At 39.4% G+C, this 21,324-nt stretch overlaps 1 protein-coding gene across 1 annotated transcript in view; it reads right to left on the bottom strand.

The window, feature by feature from the left end:
• negr1 (neuronal growth regulator 1) overlaps positions 1–21,324 on the bottom strand; it is a 141,958-nt gene that overhangs the window by 64,911 nt on the left and 55,723 nt on the right. The window contains exon 3 of the mRNA XM_080472614.1: positions 8,507–8,632. Within this exon, the coding sequence (XP_080328740.1) occupies positions 8,507–8,632 (126 nt within the window). The remainder of the gene's footprint in view (positions 1–8,506; positions 8,633–21,324) is intronic.

The raw sequence follows: 21,324 nt of genomic DNA, 5'->3' as shown, positions 1-21,324 counted from the left end.
CACGGTTGACCTGATATACTGCCCTTAATGTACAGTCCTACTGTATTTCCGTGTGCTTGGGAATTAAGACTCGCAGAATGTAGAAACCCAGTGTATGCTTGTGTCTTTTAGTAAGGCAATGAAATCAAAAGCATTGACCTATGAGGCCAAGTATTGTTGCTGCTTTTAATCCCACCTTTCAAATGTTTGAATAAAATGTTTTGGTTTCAATGGTGAAGCACAATTACATCTTTCCGCAAGCTGAAAAAAACATAATCAATAATTGACTTGCCACTAGGGGGAAAATGATTTGCAAGGCATGTTAGAGCAATAATTCTCTGATAAATGTCACTTTCCAAACATCTTATTCGTCCTGCACTATGACATAGCGGTGTGGTGTAGTGAGGTAAACAGAAAGACTTGCTTTACTTTTGTTGAACTGTGTTGAACAATAGCTTTGTCGAACACATTTTATTTTTGGGCAACAGTGTATTGGATGACATTTCCTGAATTTTTCAATATAATGTCTTCCATCGATTTTCCATGCTCACTCTATCTGGACTGGGGTCACACAGGGTCCGGAGCCTGCTCCGACCAACACTGATAGAAAGGCATGCTATATGCTGGGTATGTTATCGGCACTAAATAATGTAAACCTATTTCATTTTTACTTTACTGCGATACTCAAGTTTCCTGAAACTAGGCCTGTTTGCACTTCTTGTGGCAGTTGCAATATTTATCCTGCGTTTTAATTATTTCCTTCTGCACAGAGACAGAATCTATTCACACACAATACATTGCCTTATTTCTGAATGAAAACTTAACCTAGAAATGTTTTTTTCATGTACTACACTCCAAATTGTACTTGATTTCATTAATTCCATTTTTTCTTGACAAGTGTTGTTTTGATGTCCGCTTCATAAAGCAGCACATAACAGACACAGTGATTCATTACAGGTTCTTTTCAGAAATACTTTTGAGACAAGAAGACATAAAGCTTAGATGCTGCTAATGCTGCATAGTGAGAAAGACAATAAAAAGTAAACAAAAGCCCAAAAGATCAATAGAAGAAAACTGAAAGTAAGAGCTTCAATGTTGCGAGCAAGTGCAGCCTTCGTGATAAGAGAATTGGTAAAAAGTGGGCCGTCCACGCTTAGTTGACCCAGAGATATCTCAAAGCATCTGAGGCGGACTGTTTGATGCCCTCGGCTGAGTGGTTTGGAAATGAGAACACAGCATTGGGTTCATTATTGATAAAGCATAAATAGAGCTGACAAAAGGAGCTCTATATCACTGAACAGTGGGGATGTGGAACACGGAAAAGATGCAGCAGAAACGTCGAGGCAGTGAGTCCAAATGGGAATCACTCACAGCGCAAATGACTCATAATGTCATTTAAGAATAAATCCACTGTAACTATGTTGCTGTAATTTGATTATTGTAACAGGGAGGACATTTTGACTGGCCATACAAGCTGCACATTATGTCCAATCGATGAAAGTAACAATGGCTCCTTAGTTAGCAATATCGACCTGCATTCAGAATCCTAACTTTAACGACAATCAATTTATATGTAATAGATTGTAGCTGATATAATACGGACTCAATGTTTTGAGTGTGTTATTCTGGAGTTTGTATGTTCCCCCTACGTATGTACAAGTGTTCACCATCTGCCTCATACAATCCAAAGTTACACAAAGTGGGTTGATAAATGACTGAGTTGCCAAGTGAATAGGTTGTTGTGATTGTTTATCTCTGTTTATCCTGTGATGTGACCTGTCCAGGATGTGTCCTGCCCATTTCTAGGCTTGAAGCAAGACAGGAAATGTTTCAAACAACAAAACAAAACTTGTCTCAGTGTCTGAAATATTGTTTTGAGTCACAGATTGGAGACCCTGGACCATTTTACACCTCAAGATGACAAATTCCTAAATGTCTGCAAGCCTTTTGGGGGTCTGTCTCTACTAGCGAAATCTGGGTTCCTCCATAGTTTTGTATCATTGCTGCCAAAGTAATTTTGACACATCATGTTCCTGGTGTGAGCAAATGATTGATTGAAAGTAGGGACCATATGCATCAGTCAATAAATGAACAGAATTTACCCGGCACGTACTGCGGGGGCAGGTGCTGGGTCTGACAGCAGCGGAACGTGCAAAGACGTCATCAGGGGGCGGGGCCACCTGCCCATAACACTTTCTCTGATTGGTCGGCTGTCCTGATCGCTCTCTTTTAGCCTTATTGATTGGATTAGATTTCTCAATTTAGGAATGTAGAGCTGATTTAATATGGATGGGGGCTTCCTTTTTAAATATTCAAATAAAATGATTTAAATTAATTTTAGAACTTTTCTGCACCCAATTTTTATGTGGGTTACATAACCACTTTGATAACTTAAAAAAAAACAAAACATATGTGATGACAAATGGGCAATTTGAAATGATACCATGTGAGTTCAATTTTGGGTGTTGTGAGTGTGAAACAATACAAGATGACAGACAGAGATGTGTTTATTTTGAGAAATTTCCTGATGATTATGTAATTGAGTAAATAATGAGTCTCGCAACATCCATAAATAATTGTTTCTTTGTATTAGCTAGGTTTGAAAACAACGGAATTATACACCAAATACATTAACGACAAATCTCTCTCTTTCATAGAAAGAAAATTATTCTTTGATCCATCTTAAAAAAAATCGGTTCATACATCAATCTTCTTAATAAATGTTTTTTTCCCCTCATACAGGATAGCTTTGTGATCTGTTCGGTATGCAGATGATATTTGTATTGATTACAGCTGCAAGGGGATTTTGCAAAGTTCATTGGAGCCATTACAGAAAAACCCTATCCTTCATATGTACTTTGAGTAGCATTATATGTGAAGGGCTCCACTCTGACATTATAGTAAACAACACAGACATAAAATTAGGTATTCTGGAAAAATTGTAATGAGAGGAAAAAAAGGCTCCGTTACTGGCCAAAGTGAAACGAAAACCTTCAAAGGACTAAACATGAGTTATGAGTGAGTGCATACCTGAGAGATACTGTATTTGAGAACCTGACAGAGGCCTCTCTCACCTGAGGGAGATGTCACTCCAACCAAATTAAATAAATCACAGCAAGGTTAATTCAGTATTCACTGCCAATGCTGCCTAAATGCCGTTGCAGTAAGCAATTTTACACATTGTGTAGGGGGAAATGTGGGTACACTTCCTTCAGGGCTGCAATGCTTAGATAGGGCAGGCATTGCTGGGGAATCCATTATAGCATAGAGCAGCATTTTCTACATCAATTTATCCTTTTAACTCCTGAAAATGGAGAACAACCCACGCTCCTACATTGTGCACTGCTGCCTTCTGGCCTCGGTTCAAGGTGTGGGGCCAGATGTAGGTGTACAATCACACTGTGTTCAGGGGGCCTGTCTGAAAAACCAGGCTGTTAGTCTGCCCTGATACATAACCCCCAACTGTGCTCCCTGGCTGTCAATCTGACACAGCTGAAATCTAAAGAGTGGAAGTTGGCCAAAGGAGTCTTAGGTCATATCTGATTGGATGTGCCTCTACCCCCGTGACCCACAGAATTACTTCACTGTTACTGTTGATGATGACATGATTAGTTATTTGCACTGGAGGCAGTACAACAGAGTACAACTGATCGACTCAGGAGACATGCTGCTCTTGAACTTATCATTGTTTCATAATTTGGACTCGTCCTGATCCTCCTGATCAAGGGGATTGCTTCTTTGGTGTAATTTCAAAAAGAAATGCCACAACCTTGATTAATCCATTTAGCAAATCCATCGTCGATGGTGGCAGGCTTCCGGGAAAAGCTAAATGTGGGATCATATTGGTCATGAATGTCCAGCATGAAAGTGCAGGGCATCATGGTACTGATCAACTGGCGGTGTATCATGCACATAATCTGATCTCTTGAACAAAAACAATTCAATCAGAGTGACAACATTTGAAAATGCATATGTCGCTATTCATGGAAGCTTCAGATAATAATTTAAAGAGGACACCTAAAGTACTATATTAAGAGTAAAAACAAAATGTCTGGTTTCATTTTCTTGCAGTAAAATCAAATGTGATTCCGATTACGGTATTGAAATCCCATACATTTGAGGTCAAAACGGTTGACTGAAATTGAAAATATGTTCTTGCGTCTCATGCTGTGAGTAGCATGTTTAGATTACATATATATATATATATATATATATATATATATATATACATACGTATATAGTGATAGAAAAAATATTGAATACCCTTTAACCAAAAACAAATAAACCCTTCACAGCACTCCTTCCTGAGAAACATGTGCAATGTAGATCTGTGTGCCATGAGAAGTAAATATGTAAATGTAAATATTTACATATTGTAATATGTAATATGTAAATAGTAAAGATTTAATGAGGACATGGCACTTTTTCAAAAAGTCAGGCTGAACCAAATGCAGAGAAGATGTGTAACTGAAAATCTGAAAGGCATCAGCACATTCATCAATAATAAAAAATGTATTGCACGCTTAAAAGTCTATATTCTCGGGTTTATTCCAATAATGTATAAGAAAATGTTAATATTTAATTGTTTCTTAGTACAGTAGTTTTTGGTCAAACGCTTATGGATGAGGTCCTGGATCGACTCAGAACTGTCAATAGAAAATATGTTCTGTTGCTTAAATGTATGTCTGCAGACATTCCATGAAGAGTGACAGGTTTGTTTCAAGTCTTGCACTTACATGGTATGTACATAAATCTGGGTAATGTGGAGGTGGTCAAACATTAATAAAGACTCATAAAGCATTTGATCAAAGAGGACCTCTTTGTTAAAAATAATCTCCATTTCAAAAGTCGCGTTCGAAATTGTCAGACATGGCTTCTTGCTGTTGACATCTGAAATTTAAAATGCAGTAGCAAACTCTTTATCTCTCACCTCCTATAGTGTTTAAAGCACGCTCAAGTGTCAGTGCTTTAAGTTGCACATCAGTTCAATGCAAACTATGCGAAAAGGAACCAAGCACTGTTATGAGGGATCCCCTGGTGAACAGAATGCCAAAAACTTGCTTAGCGTTTCTCAAAGAGCTGCCAAATTCCAGTGTGGAATGCCACGCTCAACTTAAGGTATGTCGTACTGATAAAAAGTAGAGTTTGAATAATTCATTGTACTGTTCACATAGAAATTGACTGAGCCACTGTACTGCACTGCCACTCTGTTCAGGACTGAGTTCTGTTAGAACCAGATTTGAGGAGGCTCCAGTAGTCATACTGTCGAGCGCTGTCAGCATAGAGGATGCTCTGCCTCTTTCCTTAGGGTGTGTTTTAGAGAAGATATGCCTCATGCACTTAAATGAGAAAGCCAAGACAAAATGCATTATAGTATTGATAAATGTACAGTAGCTGCTTGGAAAGAGAGACAAAGAAATGTTTCCCTGGTGAGTCTTGTCACAAGAAACAATCAAATATGTATTCCAGTATTCTCGTCAGCCTTTTCAAAGGTCACACTTTTATCCCATGGATTCAAATCTCAATGGAAAAGCTTATCAAAGCAATTTTCCCAGCAATCCAGCTATCCACACAACCAAGCCCGATTGAAACAGACTACGTTAAAGGCTATTTCACCCCTCCTCCTTTTGACCTATGAAGGAGTGGTGAGGAAACGCAGGACACCACTACTTACGTAGGCAATACCCTGAAGAGCTGACATGTCACCGATTCTATTGTAAGCTTGAGCAATAAAGTAAGAGGGGATGTCAGGAGCTGAATTAATAATGACAGAGTGGCTTCTGGGGGTAATGCAGTGTACTTTATCTGATGGTGTTGTTTAAATGTGAGCGTTATTTTCTCAGAAGGTGCAGGTTGTTCTGTTAACATTGTAACATTGAGTTACTGGCTGTTTTCTGTATTTTTAGTTATTCTATTTTGTCTTTGTTGGTAACTGAAGCACAGGAATAGTTGGGTGCAGAAACCCTTGCTAAAGACAACATTAACTGTCGTTGATATGTGCTGGGTGTACATTAAATATGCCCTTTGCTTAACTAGATTTCAGCAGATGAGAAGGGGACTCTAGCAGGCCTCCCACATAGAAATGGCCTTATGGACATTCTACACATTAAAGTCTAAACATCTGTAAATGCCACTGCAGCCACTGGTAGCATGTCACCAAATATAATCTGTGCTTTTCAAGTACTTGCTTGAGTTTTCCTCTACTAAATTTAAGAAGCGGCATTGAGTTCATATGCATGGATAGTGAGCCAAATTATCGTCTGAATGAACAGTTTATGGCCACACTTCACAGGATGCACAAAGTTTATTATTAGCCGGCAGCTTGCTGGTTGGCAGAAAGGGGAGAGTAGGGGGGCAAAAATGCAAACACAAAGCAGTCAGAGTGGGAATAGGAACTTGACAGTCAGTCAGGGCAATTTATCATTCTGTCAAACTTCACTGACTACTGCAGCAGAACTATCTACAGTGCAAAAAAAAACCTTCACCCCAACCCCAAAATGGCTGAGTGTGAGGAGAGCAAGACCATTGAAACCGAACCTGCCGAGTAGAAGTGTTTGTCTCTTAATGAGAAAGACATCTGCTTAGCCTTAAGGCAGTGAAAGCATCCTCAAGGCCGAATAAATTCTAATATATATATATATATATATATATATATATATAATCTCCTCAGAGACCTTAGTGCATCAAGACTTAAGAAAGTTCAATAGAAGCTGTAGAATCCATTACTATTAATGCTCTTAATGTTCATGTTCAACACAGATGGTATTTGAAGTGGAATGTTTGCATCATACTGTATCTCCAAACTGATATCATGTAACCAACATTAATAATTTTGTGGCAATTGCACTTATCTGTTAACACTGAAAGACCAAACATGACACTTGGTCATATGTTGCCAAATGCATCAGAATTTACATTTACAACATATAACACATAATTGACATTAACTATTTGGAAATGTTCATGACCAGTATATAGGTTATGAAAAACACTTTGCAATCAGATAGTTAAAACGTATGTAGGAATTGGTAGTTATGAATTTTCGTCATATTTGTGGTGACATACATGCAACATTTTAGTGTTTGCAGTAGTTTTGTGTTTTTGTTTTTTTTATGCAGGACTTTTTCTTCAAGCTAAACACAAGTTGTCTGATGGTCACTATCGCTGTTATTTCAGCCTGGGATATGTACATGTTTGCTTTGAATGGATACAAGGTTTGATTCCTAAAAGAGATGTAGCGGTTGTTCCGTTTCAGGAGGTATAAAGTCTCGTTTTCATATCTGCAAAATCATTTGCAGGATTTTATGAATGACTTAACAAATCCAAAGCAAACGTTACTATTTACTCACTGCAAGCAATTACCTGATATCTGCAGACCTTGTGAATCCATTTTGAATTAAAGCCCCAGCACTTCAATTCATGTTAGTTCATTGAAGGTCTACTTCACTTTTGAAGGATCATACATAACTGAGATAACTATTTCCATATGCGAGGGTTGGAGCAGGCTACTCTGCATATCCGAGAGATTTAATGGATTTCTATCGATAGGTAATTAGCCTATTACAACCTTTCAGTTGTACCACGTCCTTTTGGACAAATGGCCCTTACTACAACAGACTCAAAGATCCCATAGCAAATGGCTTCTTTTTTGATGTGCGGGAGACAGCCTGTGATTGCATTTAGTCCTGGGCCCCTTCATTTGACCAGCATATCATTTCTTCCCTGCCATACTTCAAAGTGTGGACACTTCAAAGTAGAATGAGTGACTGCCACTTGGACTCGGAGGATGGCTCTTTTGATCATCTTCTGAAAACTCCCCTAACGCAATCAGGGCATGCACACCAGAGAGGAGGATTTGACAGCCATAAGATAAATGTAGTCATCCTCCCAGCTATCAGATAAGCACAGCATGCTCTAATCCATTAATATGAAAATGAGGGGTGACTAGAAGTGGCTGGGTGGAGGGCTATGCAGCAACAGATAAATGCTTTGGAACGAGTTTTAAAAGGAACGATCGAGGATTAAAAGTATTTGAAGATACATGTGTGCCCAGGCTTGTAGTTATAAAAATAGATGTTTTGGGAGGGATGAGTCTATGGTGTGAGGGATGAGTCTACGGATGAACATGACTACCGGGTACACGCTGCCTGGGAAATGTGGTTACGTGAGTTCAGTGGACGCTTGTTCTGTTTCTGATTCAGTGACTTATTTTATTTATCAATTATCATTTCAACACAACAGGTATCCCCAAAGAGACTGTGGGGTTGAGTGGAGATATACGCTCCATTTTCAGACACAAAAACAAGCTATTCCCCTAAGTTATCATTACATCTGTTTACATCTTAGGTGAGACTTGTGAATTCATTCGCCGGTATCTATCGCTCACTACATCCTTTTCCCCTTGAAACTTTTTATCCAGAACATTGCTAACCACTTCATACAATCCTTTTCATCCATCTCTCGTTCATCCATGTACTCATGCCGTTCTTTTTTTAGCGTCGGGACGTGATAGGTGAAGTGAACTTACCTAATGGAGTTATGTGCCTCCAAGAAATGGTTGGCTCAGGTTTCCCTTTGGCTGTGCAGATGAGCGACACATTGCTGCCCTCATTCACCGTGATGTCAGCGGAAATGTCGTATATCTTGGGAGGAACTGCAAAAGAAAAACAACAAAAGCAGAAGATCACATATAAAAGGTTAGCAATAGAGTACAACCTCTGGTTCACTCAGTGTAATTCAAATGGAAGATTGTATAACGGGAAAAAACTGTTTACACTGATGTGGGTTTTAAAGTTACTCTACCGGAAGCCGCACGGGAAAAATAAAAGAAAACTCCAGGACCCAGTTTTAGTTGTTGATGTACATTTCTAATACCCTTTTTGAAGGGAGTTCATCATTACACTCTTAAAAACACCTCCACTTTTTTGCCTGCCTCACCGCCTCCCTTTGACATTGCCCTACTCGTTAAATATTCTCGGTAAGGGGGAGAGAGAATTTAATTTTCCACTTTTCCAATAGCTCGTATCCTCCTGCTCTGATGACATTTACAGTCAGGACCCAGGTAACGTTTGCCTGTTTACCTTTGTAGGTTAAGCAGGTTTGCAGATAAGCCAGTTTTCTGATAGAAAGCATCAAGGCATGAAAAGATAGGTGCTACAACAAAATAATATATAATGCTGCCATTCTTGCGTAACAAGACACTTCAAAGTGTGTAATGTTTGATTTAATGCCGAGACTCACCAAAAACCTCAATAAAATATGAAATAGCAGTAACATTTAATGTGACATAATATGTCATACATAAAGATCTCTCACTTTTGTCCAGTAGCTGCTTCCTCCTTCAGACACGTACAAATGTGGCTATTTTAAAAACACTAAAACAACATTTGTAACATTAATGTTACAATAGGATACAGTTGAACACATTATGCGCAGTATCTGAGCTGTTTCTCAAACAGCTACTGAAAAAGACCCAAATCAAACCTTGAACTTGTAAACAAAAATGAAAAAGAAACAAAACTAAAAATGCAAGAAAAACATGGATGTATCCAGCCTTCTATTAAGGTGTTTTGGAGGCAATACATTATAAAGCCAAGTAAGTCCTTCAAAAACTCATTTTTGGAAAAGCAAAAGTGAATTCCTTTTGTATTGAGGGTGTCTCCTCAGCAGTCCCTGCTGGACCTCACTTACAATCATAATTGGCAAGTTTCTGGGCACTTAAATCCTCTTGGAGCTTTGATGTTAAAAGCTTCGGTATTTAGGCTTCTCAGAACACAGAGAGACACACATGCAGCCACCCACAAAGGCATTTGAACACATTTAAATAAGCACACACGCACGCACACACACACACACACACACACACACACACACACACACACACACACACACACACACACACACACACACACACACACACACACACACACACACACACACACACACACACACACACACACACACACACACACACACACACACACACACACACACACACACACACACACACACACACACACACACACACACACACACGGGCTTATGAGACACTATTTTAATCTGCAAGATTTGAATCTCAGAAGGAGCTTTTCTGCACTGGACTGTGCTATACAGTAATGGATTCTCAGTCATCTGGGTCCAACTATTCCACCCTCTGATCCTGCCTGACGCCTGCTAAAAAAACAACAAAGAAAAAGTTGATTCAACAATTCCGCGAGTTTTTCTTTCGACCAACACTTTTCGCAGTCACATTATTCTTATTTGTCATTGAACTCTGTCCACTCTCATTGCACCCACCCTCATTTGGCTATTTTCTTCTCGGAGACTGATCAGTGCCAAACTTCTTTTTTTTTTTTCTCTGCTCGCAAAACACTGGAGAATCACATAATCAAATTTAAATATAATGCTGACAAACTGTCGTAGGGTATGAATCCAGTGAAATTAGTCTGTTTCATGATCAGTTCCTATAAAACGCAGGCCTTACACAACTTGTTGGTGCTCTCATTCCATGATAAGAGCAAATACTCGGCAGTCAAATATAAGCTAGAGCATCATTAAAAAACAACTACAGACATATCACTGGAACCTCAGAGGCTCAAGGGACGAAACTTTGCCCGATTCATAAATGATAGCACCCCTGTGTGTATTGACCCAGCCTGAGACAAGCATCAGCCACAGTGACAGGAGGGGGAGCCACTAAAATTATTGCCGGCAAAGAAGTTTCTTTGTTTTGTCCGGGGGATTGGCGTCATTTTTGATCAACAGATCTGGACCTAAATGAGATGAAAGTGGGGAACCGTCAGTGGGCGAAGACCAGAGGCGATGTTGAATCTAGGTTATTGCTTGTCAGACTCCTGTGTTTACTTGCTGTAGGACCCTGGTGTTGACACATCTCCTCAGTGTCTGATAGCACAAAATTGAAAATGTAGGGTTTGTCTACTGATCCTATCTCTCCCTGGCAGGGACCGAGAGGTTTTCAAAGGTTTTAGATGAAGAGCCCTCAGTTTTTCAGCTCAGAGCCACTGTAGCTCTGTTGCTTTACTGTATGGCGCTGTTTGTTCCAGGTGGGAATACCACCGTAGAGAGGACAACCAGCTGAACTTTAGACATTAGAATGGTCAAGAACGTTCATCATCTCTGGAACTGGGGTGACAGTGATCAACTCAATAGTCATTTATTCCCCAGAAAATAAACAGTTTGTTTCGTGTCTTGAAAATCAATCACAGCAAGACAATTTCTAATTACCTGTGGCTCTTCTTTCTCTGCACTGTAAATCTTTGCTCCCATGTACATTTTCTTCTTTGCATTCGGGGCTTTTGGTACAGCTCTTTGCTCTGCGTTGAGATAATTCAGTCCTTGAATTGCAGAGTACCATTGCTTTATTCATCTGTAGTGGTGATGTTCTATTTCTGTCCTGCAGTTGGTACTGAACAAAGGAAGCCTACGTTGTTTAAAATTTCTCAAAGACTATCACAAACATGCAGGCCTGATTCATAATTGTGTGACCATAAATAAACAACCTAAGGCAGATGCTATACAGTAACACTCTGAATGTCTTTTCCACAACTATGGAGTATTTGTTGTGTTAGTAATAGTAAAAAAAACTGTTTGATTTTGGACAATAGTTATTGCTTACACATAATATGACTCAGCCATCTGATGTCCCTCAACAGAAAAAAAGGATTTTAGAGCAGAGCTTTTAATCTTTTCTTTTTTCTTTTCTTTTCTATGTGAGGATCAAGTGACACCAAGGACGATAGGGGCTCCTATTTCTAAATATATAGCCTTGCAGTAAATACCATCAGTGCCATTGAGAAGAAAATTTAATGACTACAAAAGTGAAAAGATTTACTTTATGTGTAGCCTACTTCTCAGTGTTTATTTGAAATGGCACTTAAAGAGAATTTTCAGATTAATCTAGTTGTTGATGATGAGGCTACAGAAGTTCACACCACTGACAAAGAAACACTATACGTGCCAGTGTAACTAGATAATAACAGAAGCAAGAACTACCTTGGGCTCATAGTGAGGATAAAAGTAGTGAATTAAGATCCACTGCTAACAGTTTTAGGGTATTTTCATACGGTATATTATAACAATAAGAAAAGTCCACATACAGAATAATGGGAATCCTGACGATTTTACAAAAAATACACAGGAACTAGATGACAGGAACTGAACCTACAAGTAGCAGCTGGGATTACATAAAGTGTTTCTGAATGTCAGTGGTGGTATGAGGCCGATCGGAAAATGTTCACACAAGAAAAACAAATACATTAGGTGCTTTTAACTTGTTGCGGGTTTTTACAGTTTGTTTTGTTGTTGCTTTTTTGCTGTTGTTCTATGTATGAAATACTACTACTAATACTAATGGCAATACTGATACTGCTTTGTTCAACATTTTGTTTTTCTCAATTTAAACATAGTTTGAACATATTCTACAACCGTGGAAACCAAAGACTTCATGACAATTGATTTCAATTTATTTGAATGTCACAAGAAATGTACCTCATGCAGGTCAGTTGACGTAACACAACCTGAACACAAACAGTTTCATCACAGTTAAGACAACACATATAAAGGATGTATGTGCTAGTTGCACATATACATCTTTTACTGAATGCATGTATAGTAGTGCATTGTGACTGTGAGCTTAATATTTAAAAATTCTTCTCTTTCTTGCTGCTGACCATAACATACAGTACTAGGTTCTTGAAGCCATCAAACCACAACCTAAAATCTTACTCCATTCAACAAGTGGGCTTTATATCATTTGCTTAGTACTTTGTCGATTACTTTATTGGTGTTACTGTATTGCTGGCACAACCAGAATTTGATTTTTGTAATTCATTCATTTCAGGCATATAACATTTCAATCGTTTTGTGCAATCACACACACACACACACACACACACACACACACACACACACACACACACACACACACACACACACACACACACACACACACACACACACACACACACACACACACACACACACACACACACACACACACACATACACACACACACACACACACACACACACACACACACACACACACACACACACACACACACACACACACACACACACACACACACCTCATATATCTGATTAACATGCCTGAAAAGGGGTAGGGAGAAGTAAACTGGAGGATTAGTTGAAAATAATGACAATAATTGGGGCAAAATGTGGGTTGGGGGGCAATGCATTTTAAGTTGTGGGTGGGCTATATCCTTACACACTTTGAAAACCCAAGAATTAATAAAATCTAACTTAAAAAAAAATGAACAAGATAACACAGTAGTTATTTTCGATTTTTCTTGAAACGTTTATTTTTTCTCATCAGCCTAAAGAAAATGTTTATTTCCAAATTCATGTTGCTCTCATCAAAAGGTTGGAGAAAGGGTGGTTCAAAGTGCAAATTATTCATACTGATGTTCACCACTAGACTTTCAGACATTGCTGTGTCGACTGCAGAGTTCTGGGAAAGAAAATACATTTAAACGTTGAGCAGCCAATTGCAATTTCTTTGTGGTCTCCTGGTGGTTTTGTCTGCGTGCTTCACATTATTACTTTTACGCCTTCACCGCCTGTTTGAACATCAGAAGTGGGCATGATTGTGAAATTCTCTGTGTAACAAAACACGGTCGCCCTTCCCCCGGTACCTACATACTCTTCTTGTTGTTTTCTTTACGTGCTAATTCATTAACAGTGTTATGATTGCCATGTTTGCCCATTCCGCTCTGATTTCCCTTTTTTTCCACCCTGCAGGAGGCACTGAGATTGAGCTGCCTCAACTGATCTGGGTGGCATCATCTCCCTCCTGCCAGACGCCTCGAGTGAATAAATAAGCCTCTAATGACGCCACCTTGAATTACAAAGATGCTTACAGCTGCACTATTAAAATGCAGGGGTTTTCTTCTGGAGTTGCAGTGGGATTCACACAACTGGGCTTTTCTATGAATTCTGACAGCCCTTTGGTGGATGACTTCTGCTACCAAATAGCAGGACCCCATTACCGACTAAACCCACCGCCATCAAGCTCTCCAATTAGAGCACAAAGCAGGGAAGCTGTAAAGGACGGCAGTGTGGGTGATGAGTGAGGCAAAGCTGAGATAGACAGGGAAGTAGAAGCAAAATGAGAAAGAGAGCCATCTTTCCTTTATTTCCCCCCATCATCCGACAAACAACTTTGAAATGGACAAAGGAAATGCCCCTGCCTGAGGCACATCTCTGTCCAAGCACAATTATGGTCCTATTAAAGTAAAGATGTTTACTGAACTGAGGACAGATCTTCTTTAATCAGTATAAAAACTATGTTTTGTAATTAGATTAGACACAGCTTGGAGTTTTATTTTTTCAGCACTGCTTGAACTAGTGTAGATTTCCAGGGGAGATTTTTTTTTCTTCTTCAAATAAATCCTCTATTCCAATTTTTTTTTCCCCCCAAAATGCAGCTTGTCGAGATGACACTAATACAAATTGCAAAATTCCTGGTGAATATTCTACTGCTTCTTGGCGTAATATACACCACTATAATGACACGGTTCCTACACAGCAAGTCCACAAGGTTTTCATTTGTCTTTTCGAACGGCATGTAACAAAAAAGACCCGGCTTCTAGTCTGTTAATTAGGTGTTAGACACAGAGAATAAACATAAACAGTGACAGATTATATTAGTCAAAGGGATTACCTCCATTTGCAGTGTCATAAACCAGGCACAGATAATTTGTAGCACTTATATTTGGGGAAGCTTCACCTAAGCTAAAAGGAGAATCCATCCTTATTAGACATGACATTTGTTACTGCCTGAAAAAAAACAAAAAACCTATAACCTTTGTGGGTGTGGAAACGTCAGTCCTTCAAATTAGTGCTGAGGTGCTTGCAGTGTTTGCTGTTCTTGACGTTTAGCCGGCAAACTTTGAAAGACAGAGTAGTTTTGCCTCTGATATCACCTGCCATAGCAATAGTGTTTGTTTTGACATATCGATCTCAATCATTTCTAACAGAAAAGTCCACACAACAATACACTAATAATAAAAAGCAATGGAAAGAAAGGGATTCTTTCTTTCTCTCTTCATTTATTTGAGCCCGGCAGCAAAAGAGGAGGTGGACTAAGTGCTGGAATGGTTGGGGCAGGACATAAAACCTCATCAGCTCTTATTGGTTGTCTGTGTTTTGGCATCCCTTCATATTCTAAGAGCTCCTTGTGGCTAAAATGCTGGGTAGATTCATAAAGGATTGAGATGTGAGACGTAGAAGCAGACAGCAAATGACCAAAGACACAAATAGATTCCTGGCACAGTGCACATTAGCTGATAAATGTTATTCCATAATGGTACCATTATGTATGATGAATATAGTGATTTAGCCTATTAATGTATTGCAGAAATCTGCCTGAGGGTCCGATGATAACGTTTGATGGTGTGGGAAAACCAGTACAGTATGATGATATACCATGTGTCAGAAGCTATGGTGTCTTCCACTGCAGCAGACAGATTGGTACCTTTGAGGTAAACATACGTCAAGTTTCGTGTACTACCGGTGAAAATGGTAAAGTTGGGATTCGTCTGCAGTGGTCATTTTTTTACCATTGGTCTAACCCAGTTTGTTCATGTCACTGTATCTAAATAAGCAGTTACACCTCCCTCTCTCTCTCTCTCGTCTTCTTTTACTTCAAGGCAGCATTCACGCATCGAGCTGAAACAGAAATGACCCCTCCACCATGGCAACACTACTGTACTTGTGAGGTGATGAAAGCCTCGGAGAAAGAGAATACATTTAACAATTATATCTCCAGCCTCCAAAATGTAACTGAATTGTATGGACGGCAGCGTGACAGAAGTGGAAAGAAATATCACCATGTTGATGTTATTGCTGGGGTTATTTGATGGAGGAAACAGCTTCAGTATTACTGATGTGCAGATTTGCTACCAAATAATTGATACTTACTTACTAACAATGTTAAAATGTATTTGTCTATTCAGGTCGTATTTCCTGCTTCTTTCATTTGGGATTACATAACGATAACCTAAAGCTCATTTTTCATAGCACATAAAGTTAAGGTTACCTTCACACATCAGGCATCACTGAGTAGCAGAGTCCTGTTGACTGGACCAGACAAGATCACACATTAGTACTTACAGCTGCATCTGAACTACTGGAACTACAGCATTACTTGGTTTGCACTGCCTTTTGTATGTATTTGGGAAATTAGCAGTGTGTATGTTCACATTTCCTGACCGATAATGAGCAAGGCAAGTTTTAGAAACCATAAAAAGGTTGAATGTTGGAAAAACACGAGAACGCTGTATTCAGGATTTGCCTCTTGCAGAAGTGGAAGGTAACTAAGATATCATTTCTGTTCAACTTGTAATTATACATTAGTTTATGATGATTCTCCTGTCATGACCTAATGGTGCAAAAATAACATGCTTCCAAAAATGTCACAACTGATACATATGATGAGTAATTGCCATTGAGCTTAACGATGCACAAAGCATGATTATGGAGAGCTTGTTACCAATTTCATGCACTTCTGGGGAATTCATGAATTAGGGGAAATCAATTGATGAGAATGAACTTTTCGAAAATACCTTGTGAGAGGCAATTAATCTTCAATGGGAGAGCTGCACTGGGCATGTAATTCAAAGATAAGCTATCTAATTTATTCATGCTAATCAGCATCTTCCAGCCACAGTATCTTCCTTATAAACAAAATTCCTCTGCATGGACCACTCTCCTTTCACTTTCAAGGATGATCACTGGTTTTTCAATTAGCTGCGTGGCCACAAAGTGTCTTTGATAGGCGCACCCATGCAAGAGGCTTATTTCAAATACTTTATTGTCACAAGGAAGCGCTGTAGAACGTCAGAAGGCACTCTGCTTTCTAACTACAAAATATCGGTCCTTGAACAAATGATCGTTGCTATGAGGCATCCTGTGTGTGTGTGTGTGTGTGTGTGTGTGTGTGTGTGTGTGTGTGTGTGTGTGTGTGTGTGTGAACTGGATGAGTTGATGTGAGAATACAAAGCTCTGTCTCCATCTGTCATCAGGCCTTGATGTAGCGCAAAAGGTCAAAGTTCAATCTTTAGAATGCAGGTCGTGATTAATGGGGAGAAAGCCGTTGGCAGTGAGCAGACACACACACACACACACACACACACACACACACACACACACACACACACACACACACACACACACACACACACACACACACACACACACACACACACACACACACACACACACACACACACACACACACACACACACACACACACACACACACACACACACACACACACACACACACACACACACACACACACTACATCCAGTCAGAGGGAAGGAGCGTGGCTCAGCAGGCGTTTAGATCTGCTCTTTACTGGCCATTTGCTCATCACTTTGCCATCCTCTGGAATTGATCTTAGTCACGGAAAAGCCTCAATTTGTGCCACTGCTTTTTTTTTTTTTTAAATGCTTGCCACAAATCATTGGCATATATAGCATGTAGTTTGTCGTATATATGAAAAGAAATGCTCACAGTAATATAATGTATACCTCTCAAGTCGATCTACTTTAGTGTTTTTTGTCAGAGAGCAGGTTTCTAATTGTCAAGGGGAGGTATAAAGTGGTAGAGCCAATAATTCCCCCTTAAACTCTCAATGACAGGAAGGTATAAATGTAAGGTTTTTTTTGTTTGGTTGATTTTTTTTAATTCGACAGTTGGTGGCACCTTTCTGTCAAAAGTGAAACGGGCTTACTGGGCTATGCTGCATTACTCTATTGGCAATCTTTCTTTTCTTTTCCATTGTTACTTAGCAGTTCACATTTTCCAATTGTCAACATTCCTCAAAAAAAGGAAAGAAAGACGAAGCCTGTTTAACTGCTCTGCATTGTGGGGTGCACAATATGTGGGATTGGATGTGTACTCCACATTTTTCACAAATCAGCAAGATATTCTGGTGTTTTTAGCAGTTTTGGGAACTTTCATTCGTGTTGCGCACGCTACATTGAGGTCAAAACATCATGCAGTACTTGCATCGTGCATTGTGGTTACATTGTTAGAGCATCTAGGTCAATATGGTCGCTATCTTTCATTTTAAGATCATAAAGCAAGATCTAAATCTTCTGTTAACACATTTCCTGCCAGCCGGTCATGAGATACCGAACACGGAATAAAAGTGAGCAGAATTTTCATCATTTATAGCCTCACAAATCTCAGGCATTCAATATATGAAATGACCACCATCAGAAAACAATAACTTGAATCTTTAGAGATGCTGCTTTGAAAAAGTCCCCAGCTGCTGCAGACAATTTAAAATCAAAAGATGTGGAAAGTGTTTGGTTAAGCACAAAAAACCATCCCTTTTTTATATTGCTCAAAGTGTCCTTGACAGTCCTGAGGAGTGTCCTTCAACACATTCTCGTTTGGATTTCTAAAGAACCCAACACCATGGAAGTACTTCATCAATTTGTGATAACATTAAGCTATTACCTTAAAATCTAGATATGTATTTTGGTGGTGTGATGTAAAATACATCAGAATATTGAGATAAAATATGGAGCACCCGGGGAACAAAGACGATTTATGGACTCAGGGTTTAAACACACCTCAGGCATTTTTTTTGTCAGACTGTCTCCGTCTTTCTTGTCTCTCAGCCCTGATTTCTTTTCTCATTGATGAGTCACGATAAATAGCAGTGACCGCCAAAGAATTCAGAGGGTTAGAAAATCGTTATAGGATTTCTGTATGTGTGTGTGTGTGTGTGTGTGTGTGTGTGTGTGTGTGTGTGTGTGTGTGTGTGTGTGTGTGTGTGTGTGTGTGTGTGTGTGTGTGTGTGTGTGTGTGTGTGTGTGTGTGTGTGTGTGTGTGTGGCAAAAGCGACAGAGCACACCCACACAAACGGACGCAGCCAGCACACAGCATGTGTACTGTTTGCATGTGTCAGATGCCACATCTATTCTCTGATGGTGGCCTGTGTCAAATGCTTTCTTCACAGTCTGCCCTATGGGCTGGGAGTCAAAGATTTAGACTGAACAACACGTAGGTAATACGGGGCAATTCCTACCCGCTGAGGACTTTGGAAAGGCCAAAGTCATGAATATTCAATAAATTGCTTATTATTTGAAACAAGAACCCTCGGCTACTTTGCAGGATGCAGATGTCGGTGTGTTTGTTTACATTGTTCCTCTGGAGTCATAATGATATTCACATACGACAACTGTGAGTCAGATCACTTTGTAAATGAGTATCCTCTCCTTGATTTGCCGGCATTTCGGGTCTTTGATAATACATCCGATGTCATGCCCACTCCAGCTCTATAAATAAAGATGACCACTGGACTAACAAAGCAGAAAGGCTTCTGCAACCGAATCCAAACACAGCTACAAGAGAAGGAAGCAGACTGAGTGAGGAAATCTCTTCCTGCTCTTTAATTGCACTTCAGGCACCAGCTGAATTTCAGGCATGAGACAGGCAGGCGGCACCCTACTGCTGGTGGTCAGTCTGCATTCAGGGTGATCTATGCAATAGTGCTGTAGGGCGAGCAAGCACAGCTTGTGATATTTATCTGCCCAATTAAGGTCAGTGAATCCGAGATGTCTACCAGCGCTTCACTTTAAGAAAGTCTGTTTCACAGCCATCTCGCAGTTATTGAAAAGTAGTATTGTTTAGAGAAGCACCCAGGCCCAGATACCCATGGAAATGAAATAACCCATATCACTGTTGTGATTTACACCACTGAGAATCAGCTGTGAAATACCACAGAGGTCATGGGCTAACACTACTAGCAGATAAAATAAGAAGAACCTGAAATTGGACTGTTCACATTTTCAAGCCATTCACCATATTTTACAGAGTAAGTCACATCATTTTCACTTTTGTTTTGTTTTCCTGATATTAAGAAGCCATTCATATATTCTAATCTTCCAATATATACCATCCAGAACAAGCACATGGTACTGTTACAGAATGCTCCTGCATTACCAATTGAAAAACCAATGTGATTATTTGCAAGATCGTTTGTGTTGCTGTACTGTGATTCTTGCATGCCTACTTGGATTTGTACGGAAACACACTTACTGTATACCTGCATCACAAAATGTGTGTGTGTGTGTGTGTGTGTGTGTGTGTGTGTGTGTGTGTGTGTGTGTGTGTGTGTGTGTGTGTGTGTGTGTTTGATTTGATTTATGCATGTGTATGTGTTCCATGCATGTTTATGGGGTAAATGTATTTCCACTGCGTAAGCAGTACCCTTACACTGTTAATCATGTTCAACTCATTCACACACACACATTTACACATGAAGGGAGGTGGCTCCCATGTAAGGCACTCAGTCCATCCACCCGGGGGCAGTTTTGGGTCCAGTGAATGTCTCCGTCTTCAGCGCCACCTCTAAAAACTTCTAAATTAGCTCGATTTTTACAAGTGGATTTTGCAAATCTTCTAGCATGACAGCAGATTTTTCCATATTTCTCTTTTTCTTCGTCCCAAGCCAAGACTAGAGGGCTCCTTATGTCAGGCTGAGTGATTTTTTTATATATTTTTTTATTTTATTTTATATTTTTACTTGGCTGTGCCTTGATAGCTATACAGTCCTCATATCAGTAATTGGCATTGCAGGTGGTTAAGTCATTTCAAATGTCACATCGTAGTAGCCTATAGCAAATATTTTGCAGTCCTTCATTTGGATTAGTTCATGTAACATTATGGGAAACTACATTGACATATGTACAATTTGTCATAACTGCCGTGACACTGTGGCATATTTTTTGTTGTGTGTTTGTCCAATATAATGCAGGGGACACACTGCTAACCAATACAGTGCAATACCATATGGGCTTACCAAAATAACAACTCAGTGTGCCCTATCTTAAAAGAGTGCACGTGGGTTTGTATTGTAATATAGCCATGACACAGTAGCTCTACTGTCAGCATTGTGTGGGTCAGTCTAAACACTCATTTACTTGTTAATTCAAACTAACATTATATCTGTTAGTAAGAAGTAAAATAGTAGTGCACACATTTTATTTAGTCGGCTTTAGTTAATTAAACACTGTGGAACTTAATGTTGGTAGTTATTGTGTTAATAGGGTATTTAAAGACTGATAAAATCTCCTGTTAGACATTATTAAATAACTTAACTTCTGCAGCATAAACATGCATGCATTTATTGTATCAACAACAGTCAAAGCGAACACTATAGATAGACTTTTGCATCGTTATTCTTAAAATCACACTTTTGAGTAAAGCTCCCGCTTTTTCGCCTTCGCTCTGGACACCTTTTGTTACCATCTCCTCTGGATTTTTATTGAAAATGTTCACAAACA

The sequence above is a fragment of the Lipophrys pholis genome (assembly GCF_963383615.2).
Source record: "Lipophrys pholis genome assembly, chromosome: 10".
NCBI lineage: Eukaryota > Metazoa > Chordata > Actinopteri > Blenniiformes > Blenniidae > Lipophrys > Lipophrys pholis.
The sequence above is the reverse complement of the archived record's forward strand: the minus strand, read 5'-3'. Positions and strand labels throughout refer to the sequence as shown.